The 17,749-nt window shown below is 42.9% G+C and overlaps 1 protein-coding gene across 1 annotated transcript; it reads right to left on the reverse strand.

The window, feature by feature from the left end:
* Window positions 1-470: 470 nt before the first annotated feature.
* On the reverse strand, window positions 471-10,239 carry LOC131887443 (T-box transcription factor TBX3-like). Its single transcript, XM_059236055.1, is given in 6 exon segments — window positions 471-515; window positions 517-552; window positions 634-780; window positions 4,826-4,979; window positions 5,534-5,647; window positions 9,497-10,239. Coding segments are annotated over 6 exon segments (846 nt in total). The 5' UTR covers window positions 9,847-10,239.
* Window positions 10,240-17,749: the final 7,510 nt, after the last annotated feature.

Genomic DNA, 17,749 nt, shown 5'->3' on the forward strand with positions numbered 1-17,749 from the left:
TCTAGCGATTTCACAAACCCTGGAGTGAATGAATGTCTCCATGTAAAGACATCCCGTGAAGGATCCCGATCCGATAAAAAAGAACCAAAGGAGTGATTATCTATATGAATTTTGATTTCGAAAGACTACCTTTTTTTGAAGCGCTGCTTTGACGGTTTGAGGCGGGAAGATATACGTCGAGCGGATAATGAATTCAAGATAATGAAAGGCGACAACAGATGGAGAATGAGTCACAAACAGTTGTTTGTGAGGATATGCTTGAGCCTTGTTCGCTTGTTCGTTAGTCGTTCAGACGACTTAGCAGGAGGGAGGGCCGTGGTGTTCATGAGATAGTTTCCTCACATGTCAGCAATCAACATTTCAGATTCAGACAGATTAAGTCGATTCGCTTCCAAGAAGCATGGAGAATGGCTACCCGTGTATGTATGTGTGTGTGTGTGTGGGGGGGGGGGGGGGGGGAGAGGTTGTACTCACTTCTTTTGCGATTTCCCGGCTCCGCTCTCACGAAATCTTTTTGGCGAATGGGTTGTGATCAATTTTGAGCTGGGTTATCTACAAGAGGAAAGAAAAAGGGTGTCTTGATTTGTCATGATCTACTGTTGACATGCTCTCAATAGCAGAGGATGATTGTACCTTTTCATTCTGATAGGCGGTTACCCCGATGAATTGGCTCTCCCTGAATACGTACGTCCTGAAGGTCGAGTAAGGTAATTGCATTATATCACTGGCTCTGACAATGTGGAATCGGGGCTGATACTTGTGCATCGAGTTCAAGATCGTCTGGAAAGAACGAAAGATGCAGAGTATACATCGGTCACCAGAAACATTAATTACTCCATGGCGTTGGAATCTTCCGAGATACATTTTTTTCCTCACAGTGACCTGAACAATAGATCCGAGCCTGAGAAGAATGCCAGAATGCCAGTAGCATTTGAGTGCCTATCGTCACCCAGTGGCCCTACTCGAGTGGTCTACGTACTACCAGCTACTGCTACTATTACTACTACTAGGTAGCATTAGCAGTGATGCTTGTTTCTCGCGGTCAGGTTTCCTATCGTCACCTTTCAATTCTGCCGCCAAAGCAGAAGCCTCCCTCTTCTATCAACAAGCATTCGAGGCATGTAACAAGTATAGATGGATGGATTGGATCTTTAAAAAAAACCTTCTCACAAGTGGAATGGGCCAACACGGGAGCTCTATGCTTTCCATAATGACTGGTAAGTATTCAGAGATCATCATCATCACCATCACTTGACCTGCTTGACGAGCGTCCATCCAAAGGAGTCGCTTTGTGCTTCACCAAGTAGGATGACAATGCTTTAAAGCGGCATTCTCAAGACCATACGCATGTTTTCACTTTGGGGCTCTTCTCTTGTCACAATTGCGTCCTGCCGAGACCTATCGCTGCCTTCCATCTCCAGGCCTATTTAAATCAGCCTGATGGCTTGAATGGCACCCAAGAACCCAAGAAGATCCTGCATTAGAGCAAGAATTAGACGGACCACTTCGACGAGTTCGGATGGCGTGGAGTCCATGTTCATTGAGTGGAATTAATGACTGGGCTGTTTCCAAACTAATCAGGCCCAAGGCACTCGGCAAGGAAAGCAAGCGAACTTGCATTGGTGGAGGAAGATTAATTGAGGATTGTTCGGTAATTTGTTTCTGAAGTGTAACCTAGTTTCTATAAGCTATGAAGCCCAGCCATGATTGAAGGTGGATCAATGTGTTTTTGCATGAATGCCAATGATGGCATAACGAGGCATTACAACGAACTGCCAGAAAGACAAGTCGGAGAGAGTGAGTTTCACAGGAAAAGCCGGATCATTAACGTTTGCAAATGATCAACGGCTTGGTTCCACACCCATGATAAGGCAACTAACTCTCATCGTCTTCTTGTTTTCCTGGCAGCATGGACGCACTCACTCACTAATTCACTCACTCACAGACTGGTAGGTTGGTAGGTTGGTAGGCTGGTTGGCTGACAATGAAATGGAGAGAGATTGTTATGGCCCTGGTGTGCTTCATGCTCTTGGAGGCTTCTCCCTGAGACGAAAAAGCCACCACTATCAAGCTCTCAGAGTTGACAAGATAAAATATTTGAGATGATCCAGTCATAATTCAAGTCGGGCAATTAAAAGCCGAGTCTCGGAATTTCGAATGAGTCCCGTAGTCCAAGCCCATTAAGCCAGATTGAGCGCGAACTTCACCACTTTCCAAGCCCTCAGATCTAGTCAGGGCACTTGGGCCACCCCAACAGACTGACTGAATTGAAGCCATCGCCAACGAGTCGAGAAACAATTTAGAGCGAGCCCAGTGGTGCTGATCTCCAATGACTTTGCGATTTGGTTAATCTCCTCTTCTACTTGAGGAATCATTGAGCTTGAAGGGGTAGAGCGACAAGGGGGTGCCCTTCGGTCATAAAGAAGACATCATCAGTGTCTTTAGTGAGAAAAGGGAAGTCAGGAAGACAGAGGACTGAGATACGAGAGTTGTTTCGGAAATGTACAACGACGTAATTAAAGGTGTTGTTGTCGTCAAAGCCTTTGGTTGGATCTCAACATCCATGAAGCAAGTATTTCTAAGACTAAATGACACTCTGAATAATGAGAAAACCAGGTGATAGGAGTTCTTTGCCACGACAACCGGCAAACGAGAGTGGGATATTGAAAAAGCAGGTTTTCGGCTTCGGAACCATTTGGTGGTCGGTTTTGGAGCATTGAGCAATTGGGAGCGACACTTAGAGTGGTTTTCCATGTTCGGAAGCACTGAGAGAGCCTTCTCAAGCGAAAAAAAGAACCATCACATTCCTTCTTTCCAGCTCCAGCCAGATTAATCCGCTAATTTAACTGAATTTGATCGAAGGCATCTTGAATGGCAGTTTCCTATAGCACTCTCAAACTCAATTTGATTCCGGTTCAGTTCATTCTATGACTGATTCAGGTCATGATTGACTTTGGACGTGTGATGCGAGCATCTGGTCGGGGATGGAATTCGAAACAAAGGAGTTGGTACTCTGGTAGTACACACACTCCAATGGCCAAAAACAAATAAAAGTGTTAGTTAGTGCTAGTGGTGACGGGATCTGGATGTCTTTGATGGTCACCTCCAAGCATGCAAGAGAATGGAGAAAAAAAAATCCGAATGACAAGGCAACTAATGACGAAATACCAGGAATTCTTCGAAACCACCGTCCTTTGGCCTCCGTATTCCTTTTGGCGGTTTGAGAGACACAGAAATAGATCAAAAGCTTCTGTTCACTCCTGACAAGATGCCATCAGAGGTAGATTTCGGGGATCGAAGCAAATACTTGAGCTAGTCTTTGACAAAATGGACTTGAAACTGCACATCTCAGATACGAAGAGATCATATCGGAAAGTGTCAAGCATCCACCCGTCGAATACTCTGATGAAGGACGACGATCTTTGAGCTTGTCATAACATTTTGATGCCACGATGAGTTTCAAACCATCCTAATTGGTATGCCAAGTAAGCATGAGGATTATGTAAGTCTCCTTCCTAGTTGAAGCAATATTTTATGATGAGGAGTTTTCATGCTTTGGTGGTCGAACTAAAGCTCGAAGCACTCCGACGACATCCAATTATCACTCGGAATAGCCAGATAGAATCGCCCTTGTTCAGTGCGCGTCAACCCTCATGGATGAAATGGTCCCAAAGTAATGGCGCAGACCAAAACGATCACGGCAATAAGAGGCGAGTGTCTGGTATGACGAATGAGGGCTGTCATTGTCACACAGTCAGAGGTGGAACCTATCGCCACTTTAAAAATGAGTCTCTCCTCATCAGCTGACACTGGGATTTCAGGTTTGCCACCTGAAGAAATGGCGCTCCATAAATGTGAGGGATGTGCTCGATTTGAGGACAACCCACGCTTTTTCCCAATGCCATCAATAACGACAAACCTCTCCAACTCTTCCTATTTACTCGTTAGTTATGGCAGTCGTTGGAAAAGAACCACATTTACAGTTCGGAGTCCAATGGGAACCCTGGGTGTCGCTCAAATTGTCATCAGCCGACAACACCCCCGTTTCCTCACACCTGCATGTGGAAAGGGCTCCATATCCAAAACCACGATGGTTGCACCTCGGATTGGTAGTTGAAAAAGTGTTGGATTTATCACTTTCAAAGCCAAAACTAGCAAACAAGTCTGTGAGAGCCAAATCGGACAATCGGTTCAGCCCACGGACGATGAGCCACTAATGGGCGTCACTGGAAAACTGGTTGGGCCACACTCTCTTCCCTGTTCTTTGCTGACTTAGCTATCGCATGGAAAGGCGTAATTGATACATGCTACATACACCAACCATGATTACACTATGCAGAATGCTATGCTGCTAGTTGGTGTGACTGTAGACTTGGCAAGTGATCCAGTTTGCCCGATTCTCCCTTCCATTTTTGGATTAGTCTGTAAATCCAGAGGAAGACGCGAAGCGAAAGAAAGATATCATCATGCCATTGACAGGCCAAGCCAATGAGATGAGCTGACGCCATGTTAAGGGGCTCATTTGAGGGTATAGCCCAACGGCACGAAGAGGGAGATAAAAAAGCATTGGCCTCCTCCACCTTTGAAGGAGGTGCTTCTCACAATGTTTATGGCCCGGCCCAAGCCTAACTTAAAACGTAAACTAAGAATTCTGGGGTCTACGTATATAGAGCCTTAAATAGAGTTGCTGTATACAAGAAAAAAAAGCACGCTCATTGATTTGAATTGTCTGCCTCCAATTTTGATTCAAATTACACCTGGGGTAGAAAACGGTAATCAATATATGATACAAGAAGTTTACGTAGAGGAAGCAAAGTTAACTTACCAGTCCATTTTTGTCCGAAATGTTGTTGGTAAGCTTGAGTTTGTGAAAAGACACGATCTTTTGCATCCAGACCTCCCCTGTGGCTGGACTGTCCGGGTGAATGTACATTCTTTTGGGCATCTCGGGATCAGCCTTTCCGGCAATGATCCAGCGACTGGAATCATTCAAAAGAGACCTTAAATAGCCAATTATTTGAGCACTCGCTTAGGTACATGTCATTAGTAGAAGCAAGAATTCCTTTGATTTAAATCGCAAATTCTTCCACTCAAAGGAACACGAAGAATCGCTTGAGAGATGCCGAAACATCTAGGTCTCATTCACCAATGTAATTGTTGTCCTTCAAGACCACATCAAAGACGAAATTCCGATGTGCTCTCACAGTGGTTTCAAACTTGGTGGTAGGATCTAGATGGGTGGGAGGGACTCCAATTCTCGAATTTGTACTCGTCAGTGTTTGCAAACAAGTTTCAAAGTGCAATTGATTGCAAAGGGCTCATCTCGTATCCGTGACGCCAGATTAGGGCAGAGTAGTCATTCAAACACAATAACACAATGCAAAACTCCTGCATTCCACATGGGTTTAAAGAAGCTCAAGAGATGCCGACAAATTGCCATTTCTGATAAACCGATTTTTGATAAGGTACTGGGAGTCTATTTCCCGTGGGACGTCTGCAACTTTGGATATATACTTTTGAGATGACGTCTCACCTGTTGTGAAATTTGTATCTGAGATCATCTGCTGCCACAACGTCCAGGAGAAGAATGTATTTTGATTTTGGGTCCAGGCCTGACAGACGAAACTTGAGTTGAGGAAACATTTGTCTGAAATAGAGGAGTAAGAAAATTTCATTTAAATCAAGCTATCCATTTGGACGTCGTCGAAGACGTCGTCGTCGATTGTCAGAAAGAAGAGGGAGTGAGATTGGATCCAGCGATTTTTGGGTGCCTTGTGTGGGTTCCAAGATAAATTACTCGCTCTTTCTCTTCCCCTTCTGATACGTGGTATTCCAATTTGAGACACCGTTCGTTTGATGTCTGAATTCACGGACTGGAACCTTCACGTTTCAGGCCATTCGCTGACCCCGAGCCCAAAAACGAAGGATCTAAAAATCCAGTGTCAAATGGGGCAAAATATCACCACGACTCTTCCTTCAACCCACGTGGGCCAGAAAGAGAGACTCGCTGGGGAAGGTCTAGTCAGGCAGAAAATAAGAACCCAAAAGGAAGCGACAAGGATAATCCCTATTACTCGGAGGAATGGAGCCTCGAATCAATCCCCGCGACTACTCGTTTTTTCACCCTCGTTCTGACGAAACTCTTGGACTCATCACTATCTCTCTTCAAGTTCAACACTACTTTTGTGTACAAAGGTACTGATCGTAGACCCCTCCCTGCTTCCTTCTGAGTGTTGGGAGCTTCTCTGTAAGGACCACACGGAAAAAGTGCTGGTTCTCCAAAATCATATTTGGACGTACCCATTTACGGAGTACGTTATCCTTGTACACCAATCCCGATCAAAGGGCCTTTGTAGCGTGGGAGTGCCCGTGTATGGTGATGTTCAGGGTCAATTTACTCGGGAGTTTACTTCCAGGCCATCGCTTCACATCAAGCGTGTTAGAAGAGGACTCTTTAGGAGAGGTCTAAACACAGCCAAACATTGGCAAGAAAAAGCTGTCTGGCAGGTCATCGTGAGAATCGATCGGTTCGATCACTTCTCCGTCTTCTGTTTCGCCATCACCGCCTTTGCGGTATTGTTTCCTCCAATACAACACTGACTGACAGGCTGGAGCCAAGAATCAAGAATTGACACCCTAATTGGGTAATTGAATGGAGAGTATCATTAGCCTGTCTCGCCAAACAAGAATACCCGCCCCCAATGCCCAATGATGAACCGAACATAATCAAGAGGTGTCTGACTGGGAGGGCTGGTCCAGCTGCCGAAGACTAGCTCGTTCCTTGATGACTTGCAAAAAGCTGACCGTCACCTTGGCTCAGCTGATACCAGATCGTGCCGGGAACAACCATTGAATCCCTCGTACTCGTCAAAATTGGAGAGGAAGAGCAGTGGTTGGCGAGAAAGACCGAGAGCAGGCTTGATGGATGATTGTCCGTTTGGAGTGAGTGGGAGAGTGCCATAGGCAAGGATCACATCCCAAATCAATTAGCTCAGATGACTCTTGCCCAGGCGTCAGATTTGGACTGGGTGGCGAATGGCGATTTTCGGTTGATCCCATCGAGATAAACGAAAAGGAAAAGAGATAGATAGATAGATAGAGAGAGAGAGAGAGAGGAAGTTTGTTTTTGAGAAGGATGAGATAATGAGTGGGCAATTTGGTGATCAACCTCTTCGATAGGATCAGGTAGATATTGACCCGAGCTAAAAATTGCTAGAACTTGTCATCCCGACTGGCAATTTATGACCCCCGTTGGAATGGAGACACGCAGCCCTTTTTCTGAGAGAAGGAGTAACGCCATCCACTTACAGGTTGAGCAGGTGAGGGACATTGTTCTAAAAGAGACCTGCCATTGGGTCAATTGCCAGTCAAGTGGATGGATCGTCGTCAAGGGGCATTGCCAAAAACGCATCGCGAAAAGGTGTCCCGAAAAATGCAGTTTAAATAGAGTTTTAATTGAAATGCGAACTTGCCTGTTGGAAATGAGGTTCGTGCTAGAAGATTTTATCGCCACACAATAAGAGCATGGATTTGCTAGCTCTCCGGCAGTAATTGCCTTTCAAATACGGAGCTCTAACTTAAAATGGTGTTTTTGAAGTAATTGTCTGGGACAAAAATCCGACGGGGCGTTTGCCTTTGCCACTCAGTATATTTAGTTACGGTTTGCTGGGAGTAACACTCTCTTGATGTCGGATCTGGTGCCACGGCTTGAATCGAAAACAGACGTACAACACCATGGAGGAGGAGGAGGAGGAGGTGGAGGCAATTACATGATTTTGGCGTGTTGTTTTAATTGCTTAAGAGATTTGATTTGGTTGTCAGCGTGGCTCTGTGATCCAAGTATTTCAAAGTGAAGAAAACCTGGCGACGTCATTTATTTTTCTTGTCTCTATTTACAGGTCCGCTGCAAAGGCGGTTTGAGGCAAAACCACAGACTTCCCACTTGAAACCATCGCTCATTAACACCAACAAAGACCGATAGCTTGGTTTTCAAATTTCGTGATTATCAATGCTTGAATGCCACCTCCGATTCCACTTCACCTTAAAGCACTTCATATCTCACCATAAGAAACATTGGAACGAAAAAACTTTCATAAGTAATCTGGAACTCAACCGGTAACCTTGGCAAATATTCATTACTTCAAGCCTTCAAGAAAAAAAACAGTTGACAGGGAAAATGACAGGAATATTCGTCAAGCCATTGACGAAGCACGTCCATTTAGATTCAAGAAAATTGAATATCTACCATAAGGTTCCTTGACTAGAAGACGCAGAGCTTCATGAAGTAGCGTGTCAATTCTCGTGACGGATACGATTCTTAAGCAAAGCAATTTCGAACGGAAACCTCGAACACAACAAATGATATCGTTCATTGTGGGTTGGGAAAAACTTGGAAGTGTTAATGGATATTCAATTGGCGTTCAGGTATAACGACAGTTATGTAATGTTGACTCTCAAACACATACAATTTATCCCTTAGAAGGCTGGCGGCCATTACAATGGGAATGGTGAGCTAATGCCAAAACAAGCTTCTTAGACACATGAATTCATTGATTTCAAGTTGGGAATTTGAATAATGGCAAGCTTCTCGAGGCCAGGTACTTGAAGTACACTTTGATTTAGAGGCTATGAATTTTTATTGCAATTATTTCGCGGGAACGTTTGAACATTCCCAAACCTTAAGACCGTCTTGACCCCCCTTTTTCACCCTGGAAAAGAACGCCTCAAACGTCTCAAAAATCAGCTTGAGGTACGAACCAATGAATGAAACTGGGACTGCCAACCCCCTGGGAAGCCCTCCCTACATCCCATTCATTTATGTTAAATCGTTCAGAGGTATTTCGAGAATCGTATTCAAACTAATAGTCAGGGTATGGATATCCATGGCATAATATGTATCAGATTGTTCCTTCTTTTCCATCAAATAACTGACGATATGGGGAAAAGTAATCAGCTGCCGTCTTGTCTCTAACAACCAACCCTTAAAAAGCAAACTTGAAAGATGGTTGGCTGGAAGCAGTAAGAGCCTCAGGAGGGAGGGAGGCAGGGAGACATCTTTACAACCCTATTGCCGTTCGCCACGGGGATCCCAAGGACTGAATCCAATGAGAGTAAGCCAAACTCAAGAACAGCCAGAGTGGAAGTGGGATCTTTACTCAACGATCCTATCTGAACAACGGATGTTTTAGTTACCTACTCTTTTGCATGAAGATACAAACAAGGGTTGCTTATTTCAGCTGTTGCTGAAAATGTGGTTTAGAAATTGTAATAAACAAAGAACGTAAGCGATTGAATAACAATCATCTACAAGCAATGTGCAGGCCGTGGTTGAGATGTTATACTGGTATAGCTCAAGGAACCCTGAAAAATAGTTCTTTGCGTAATGGAACCGGGGTGTGGAACTAGTCATAACTCTTGAAGACGCCTTTCTCAACCAGTCATGGAGGCTAAAGAATGTGCTTGCCAGAAACAGTTGACTATTCATTTTCGTTCTTACCTTCCGCTTTTGGTAATCACCATTTCTGTACCATAGCTCGAGAACTTTTCCCACAACTCCTTCATTTCAAGAGTCACTTTAGGATCGTCCTTCACTCCATCGTCTTTTGGTTCCATCAAAGGTCCCGGATGTCTCTGCGGGAACCCTGCAAAAATGTTCCGCGCAAACAATCCGGGATAACTTTGGGCCAAGGAGGGTGGAGGTAAGCCCGTCATCCCCGAAGAGAGGGAAAACGCCCCAGGAGGAGCCACCCCCGCCCCCAAAGAAGTGGGTGGATGCATCAACCGCATATTGGGCATCATTGACGATGGAGGTGGATGAAAGGCCATATTATCACAAATCAATGGCATGCCCAGTCTCAAGACGACATTTTACTTGACACTTTCACTAACTGATTCCACGAATCAATCCCCACCAGGAATCGTAATGAAGACACCTTAGAGGTTAAAAACTTTGCCGACTAACAAGATCTTGCTGTAAAACTGTCCCAACTTGATTTCAAGAGCGCGAGAATCGCCGCCTCTTCGTCCCCTCCTCTCTCTTGTTGCAGCTGCTTCATGGGTCCGCAGAGCTGCTTGAGAACGTGACGATCGCCTCGTTTCCATAGGTGCCGCCACTGACTGGGACGAGATTCCCAGGCTGGTTGGCCGGCCCATTGGCCTAGGAGATGTGAGGACTTGCGCCGTTTCGACTTCGAAGCCTGTCTCGTTCGTCTCTTGATCAAGCATAGGAGACAAATTCAAGTCCTCAGAAGCGACATCTGCCTGTCCAAGTCCATTGGCTGGTCCCCCGTGAGCATGAGCTCAGAGAGAACAAGCAATGGCTCTCAATCCAACACATTCCCCACTCTAAATCGTGACTGAAGTCATTTGTGGTGGACAATCGTAATTGATCAGTGCCTTGATAATGATTACATTTTTGTTTCTTTTGATGCGAACAAGTTCCTGTGAAAGAAGTATCTCTTGAACAAAGCAATCTAATGATACTTTGATGGCATTCACCATCGTTCCTTTAATTTACCGGACAACTTGAACAACAATATTACAGAGGCTGTAAAGATCAAATCCATGAATCATTTAGTATCTTTTGACTCATCTGCAGACACGAATTCAAGACATCTAATTAAACAAAATATTCATTCATGCATCCATGATCTCGTGTCACTTTCGGAGGTTCAGTTTCTTCATTCGTAAATCTAAGTTTCACTTTTTGGCGCCTTAGTGTTTACAAGCCTTGAACTGGGTTCATTTAGTCCTGTTTCCTCAAGGTGGAGAACAAATGTATATGTGAATTGATCACGTTATGATTCTTTAGGTAGTCCTAGCATTGAAGCAGATGTTATTTCCTTAAATGTCGGGCTTAGGCCTCTTTCAAGTACTGTCATTTTTTTCGGAAAAATGACAACCATCCTCTTTGAAAATTCAAACAATAAGTAACTATTTGGTCACTCCTTCGCAAGTGACGATTACTGAAAAAGCCTCACGTCTTTGAAGCTCTCAAATTGTATATTGCTCACCATTGCCGCATCGAGCTGCATTCCCGTCCAGTTGTAGCACTGTGCAAAAATGCATTGCAAATCATGGAAATGTTCTTCATGCCACTATAATTGGCAGTTCTTTCAAATGCAAAACAAGCCTGTCAAGAAACCACTCTCAAGTAAATAACAAATGCTTCATGGCCGAGCTCAGTGGTGTTTTTAGAGGTGGACCCTCACTTCAAGCTCATAACTCGAATCTCTTTGGTCCATAAAACCACCCAAGCCATCTTCCATTGTATCCCACGTGAATTGTAGGCATTTTCACCTGCTTAAAACTAATATTGCATTTGCCTTCTACTTTTCTATCTCCTATTTTCCACCAGGCTATTTGGCTCATTAAACATATGCCTTAACTAGAGACCAAAATGTTAAGCTAAAATATTTCAACTAATTGAAAAGGTTTTAATATTGGTTTAGAAGTGAAGTAAGAGGAGTGAAAAATCAAGTTTGGTGCTATGATTTTGGGTTTTGTTGTCGCATCCTGTAGGCAAACATCATGACCAACGCCCACTTTACACTTTAAGCCAACTTGATATATTTTCACTAATCAGTTGAATTGTGTTACGAAATTCAAACGAATGTCTTTTGGTTTAGCTTGACAACATATTGCTAACGCGACTCAATATCAAAATACTGTTTGATCGGACAAGCCCCTGCTGTTTCAGCTCAGCACCTTGTCTATAACTATGCTCTTTTGAACCACGGCAGCTGCTTGTTTTCATTGTAGTTTTGAGCCACTTAATTTCCCCCATATATTCTAAATACTATCAAAATTGAACGTTACCTCCACAAAGTGATGTGTTGATTTCAACCCTATTTCCCTACGAGACCTATCCTAAAGCAATGAAAGATTAGCCATCTTACAATAAATGTTTGCGTCAAATATTTTTACTTTGCTTCATATCGTTGACTGAAGTTTTCTAATCTTACAAAAACTCGAGTTCAGCTGTTAGATAATCATTTAGCGTAAGAAAAATTAAGATGGAGCTTGCTTGCCTTAAAAATTGCTCTCTAAACATCACTGTCTCAGATGGGCCTGAAAATTCTCGCTCCGGGTGCAAACGTCATCCTTCAAGTAAAGAGGCCCCTGTCTCTATCTTCTCCCTATCTTTAGCACACCATGGGTGGTCTTTTGAAAATTCGCCAATGGTCCACTCTCATAATTTGAGCCGAAACGTTGCTTGTCTCGTTTAGGGACGGGGAGAGGCAAGTGGCCCAATGTGGTCCACTTGAATGAATCTTTGGATCATTAACGGAAAGTCAGCTCGTGTCAATTATCCATCCCAATCCATTATTCCGTACGTTTCCAGATTGTGCGTATCACTTTTGGGGCTCTCACTCTCTGCGTCTACAGATCTTGTGAAGCGAGGCTTGAACAAAAGCAAAACCGGGAAAGTCAATCAACAAGAAATAATGTGATTTCCCCTTTTGTTTCGGACGGCCAAACGATGACCGGTGTCAATTCTGTCACCATTGGTTCAAGCCTCGCCCTTTCGATTGGCTGGACATTAGATTTGTGGGCTCATACGCATACAAAAGACCCCTCTAACCACGCGTGACCGATTGATCCAATTCCATGATGGAACGACAACCTTTCGTTACACTTGGTTGACGTAACGCCGCTGAACTCAAAAAGTGTGCATGAGTCGAGAAGGAAGTGCGAAATTTGAAGAGTAACTGTTTTTATAATCGCCATAGGATTATAGGATTATAGCTATTACTAAGCGTAGTTCACATTCAATCTTTTGAATTGTGTTGTTAGAAATGCAAATAAAAACAAAGGTTGCGTGAAAATTTGGCTATAAGCTTTCGTACTTTAGACTCTGGAACTGAAGAGACAGCAAAATATTGTTGTTTATTATTGAAATATTGTTGTTTATGACTACGTGCTTGTAATTGATGAATCAACTGCAACTAAAAATTTATATTGAGAGGATTGTTTGTTCTTTACTTTTCCACAGAGAATGTAGTGTATACAAACAAATCAATGAATTACTAGGTTTCGTGTGCCACGATTTCAGTCCGTGGCTAGGTAAAATCCGTAAAATCTTGAAAACCTGACCATCTTATAAAATTGGTGAACTATGTAATGATAAGGTTTCCTGTTGAGCGAATATGCGGATTCATTTTGAGAAATCAGGCGTTGAATGCCGAATATTTATTGCATTTTATAGTACAATAAAGCTCCATTTTTTCCTTTCTACAGATAATGCGCTCAAATATATTGGAACGATGACTGAGTCGAAGGAATAAATAGAGGAAATGGTAGAAAAGGTAAATCCTTCATTTCAAAGACGAGTATTCAGATGAATTTAGATGTCTCAATGAATGTCAGAAAACTGACATCTGAAGTCTCTGTGGATTCGAAAATCAACTCCTTCCACCTAAAATTGTACTGTATCAACTCAAATGGCCCCTCAAAATTGGACAACATCAACAAACAAAATGGCCTCTCACACAGAAAGCTTATTGTTCCAGTTTTGGCCCGCTAGCAATGGACAATACCTAGCTGACTGATTTGAATATGGTTTGAATCCAAGCTCTCAGTTAAATTAGACATTATTTAGCTGACAGCAGGTTACCAAAGTGACATCCTAACAAAAACCTTAACATTTTTGTGGCCTTTTTGGCCGGAAAAATGCATGGACCAAAGTTCCAATTTTCGAACCTGTTCCAGTCATTTTTCCATGTTTTCAATGTTCCGACTTTTTTTCAACAATTCTAGGCTTAAGGCCATTTGGGTCAGCATCAAGCACCAAAGGAGATTGTTGATAAAATCTGCTTATTTGGGATTATTTTTTTCTGGTTTGTTTCTTCACGAGCTTTTCTAACCGGTAGAAGGAATGTAATACCCAGTAGTATTAAATGAAAAGTCATATTGCGTCTATTTTTTACCCTTTAAACTTCACATAATTGGTCTCCCAACGAATTTGATTTGGCAGACCAAGCTAGTCCTTGAATGTAGGGCCGATCTGAAATGCTAGCTAAACATTGGTGCAAGTCTGACTTGAAAGAAGCTACCGGATAAATTAGGCCTACGTACTCCCTACGAATATTAGAGGGGAAGCAAGTTAAACAATGAAGGAGTCCGAGAAAGAAGAGATGTGGACTTCATTGTTCGAACTAGCTTTGATTCTCGAGGACTTGAAGGTGCTCTCAATACGCACATTTAGCCTCTACGGTCACTAGAATTGACCCTAAATCCTGGGTTGGGACAAATCTCATGGATGCTTTTAAACACATACAATATCAGATACCTTTCGTACCTTCTCTGAACATTGTTCAGTGCCAACTTTTTTAGCCTCTCCCAATATGAGAGCTCTCTCAATCCTGTGATGTTCCTAGTGAAACATCTTTGGACTTGCTCGACCTTTTGCAAACCTGCTGAACTCAATGGAGCCCAAATGGGTGAAGCATATTCAAGATGTGGCTGGACAATCGACTTGTACAGAGTTAGCATCGTGATGCTATCTCTGGACTTAAACGTGCGATATATCCAACCACATATTTGAAAAGCCTTACCCACCTTCAACTGGATATGCTCATCGAACTTTCCATTATTTTGGAGGACTACACCTAGATCTTTCATAGATGAGACCTGCTCAATATCGTTACCTCCATTATCTACGAGTGGAGTGTTCAAAGGCTTTGAACCCAAAGATCATTGAGCGGAATTTCGCTCGATTCAAGGCATACTTCTCTCAGTAACCCAAGAATAGATTCCATCTAAGTCTTTTGCAAGGCTACTGGAATCCTGGCCATTCCTACCAGAAACTAAATTCATATCATCAGCATAAGAAGAGAGACTGAAACAAATATTAAGCTTTTGAAGCGGGGTAATGAATATTATAAAAAGTAGAGGCCCTAAAATGGAGCCTTGGGGAATACCTGACTTAACATCATGCATTTTATCAAGGGATCCCTCAACCTTAACAATGGGATTCTTATCATGAAAAAGCTTCATATCCAATTGAGAACTTTGTCTTGGATCCCAATGTCATGAAGTCTATTCAACAAAAGGCCATGATGTACTTTATGAAAGGCCTTGGCAAAGTCAAGATAAACAACATAAACTGACTCATGTCTCTCTAGTTCCTCAATAATATGTTCTTTATGTTCAATCAGTTGAGTAACCGTGCTAAAATGTGCTCGGAACCCGTGCTATCTAGGAGGGATGACTTCATTGACTTTAAAAAATTCAACAAGTTTGAAATTCATGATCTTCTCAAATACCTTCGCAATATTCGAAGTAGGAGAAGTTGGCCTACGCACAGTTTATAGGTCGGAACAACATGAGGTAACTTCAGAGAGGATGGAAAGTTGCCCTGATCTAAGATGCAACGCGTCAAGTACGAGAAAATACGAGCAAGAACCTGTGGGCATCTCATTAGAAACTGAGATGTCACACCATCGGGTCCTGGCGAGATCGAAAGCCTCAAGTCATTGATGGTAGCTAAAGCATCCTGATCTGTGATTATAAGATCATCTAACTACTCAAGTGGACTAGCCTCGTCATTAGAGCGATGAAATTTTGCTTCAAAACTCAGTAGTGAAACACACCAGAGAACTGATCTCCAAGCATGTTGGACATAGCCTCTACACTACATTGTTAATCGCTTCACCATCGACCTCAAGGGGTCCTACATGGTGTTTTATCTTTCTCTTCGAATTTGCATGAGAGAAAAAAGCCCTGCGGATTCGACTTTACCTCCTGAACCACTCTACTCTCAATTGGAAATTGGTCATTTTCGATGGGGGCGTTGATCTTACCCAGAATCAATTCCAACTTTTTGGAGGGGCTAGCTTCAACTACTAGATTGAAATGGTTCTGAAGCATTTTGGCTACTTTGCAACTTTTTTTGAACAAAGTCTTTCTCGTATATTTTGGAATCTTTGTCCATGTCCTACCTTTCAGAACACATTCAAGGATTGTTAGATTAGGACAAACTGCCTCAAAATCTATGGAAGATTTCTGTTTCAGAATTGAGTTTATCTCGTGTAACCTTTCTACAATCAGAGGCCAGTGTTTGGCTTTGAGCTTGAACTTAGCCAGACAGACCTTTTATGCCGGGCTTACTCTAAAACACGCCAGCTTCTGAGTAATGGTCTATTCTATCTCAAGAACATGATAATCTGACAGATCACTAGGGGTCACATGGAGGTACTGGATCAGATCAGGGTCGTTGGAAACGACCAAGTCCAGAACGTTATTTGCTCTGGTGGTTACAGCAACATGCTGAGAGAAATTGTGCAGGATTCCAAACTCCTCCAGTTTCTCGAACGACTGAGATGTCGATTTTGAAATGGGAATGTTCCCATCTAGACAAACCTCCCACTCTACAACACTAGCGGGAAAATTGAAGTCCCCTACAAAGAAAACCTTTGAGCAAATTGACCGGTCCAACCCATTTCCTATGAATTTGAGGGCTGACAAGAACGAGCTAACTGAACAAGAGGGGGGCCTGTACGTATATTGTTACAATGGACAGATCAAGACCTTGGACGTGACAAACTAAGACCTCTACTTTCCTATTAGACATTTTTACATGGCTAATGTGCAGATCATTTCTAACTTATAGATGTACGCCCCTATGCGGGAAAGTGGGATTGTCAGGACGTGCTCTATCGTATCGAATCGAGCTAGATTGAAGCCAATTATGGATGGCTCTTCATCTAAGACCCCTGGTCGAAGTCAAGTTTCAGTCATGGGAATGAACGAGACTTGCCTATCAATAGCTAGTTCCTCAAGAACCTCGATCTTTTTGCTGTCTTTTTTGGAAATAAGACAATGCACATTCAGATAAAGCCCTTTTATGGGCTGATTGCCCTTCGATGGACTAGGGCTATCAGATCTTTGACGAGGCCTTCTAATGTTAAGAAACCTGCTTTTCGACAAAACTCATCATCGGTGGAGGATGAGAGAACCTTTGGGGAGAAGGTAAAAGAGGAGCGGGAACTCTGGCCGCCACCTGAGCATTCAATCTACAAGATTCGTTGGGCTCATGACGACCAGAGGGGGGATTAAGGCCACAAAGTTTTTTTGATCAAGAAATATCACTCAAATCTGATGGGGTTTGAATTTTGCCACAATAATTGGTCATGAACAGGACTTCCATGAGGCTAATCTATGTTTAGTTAAAATGGCTTGGCAGCAGGGCTTGAACCGTTACCGAAAAAAAGATTTCTCACTTATCATTAAAAGGTTCACAGAGAGCAAGGACGACTTTACCAATGGACACCGACGGTGGTGGGGCTAATTCTACAGTAATAATTGGATATAAGAGCATCGGATATAAGAGCAAATCGGATATAAGAGCAGGATTATGAATCCCCGACTCAAATCATATGGTAAAGTATAGTAAATTCACTAAAATCTTCACTAAAGTTAGCTCGTGTTGTTCCAATCTTTAAAGGGGGAGATAAGCCGCTCCCCAGTAACTATTGGCCTATTTCTCTCACTTCGAATATTGCGAAGGTGTTTGAGAAAATCATGAAGTCCAAGCTTGTTGAATTTCTTGAGGTCAATGAAGTCCTTCCTCCGAGCCAGCATTGGTTCCGAGCACATTTTAGCACGGTTACCCAATTGATTGATCATATTAAGCAAGTTATTAAGGGACCAGAGAGCCATGAATCAGTTGATGTTGTCTATCTTGATTTTGCCAAGGCCTTTGACAAGGTAGATCATGGCCTTTTGATGAATAGACTTCATGACATTG

The sequence above is a fragment of the Tigriopus californicus genome, chromosome 9 (genome assembly GCF_007210705.1).
Source record: "Tigriopus californicus strain San Diego chromosome 9, Tcal_SD_v2.1, whole genome shotgun sequence".
NCBI lineage: Eukaryota > Metazoa > Arthropoda > Copepoda > Harpacticoida > Harpacticidae > Tigriopus > Tigriopus californicus.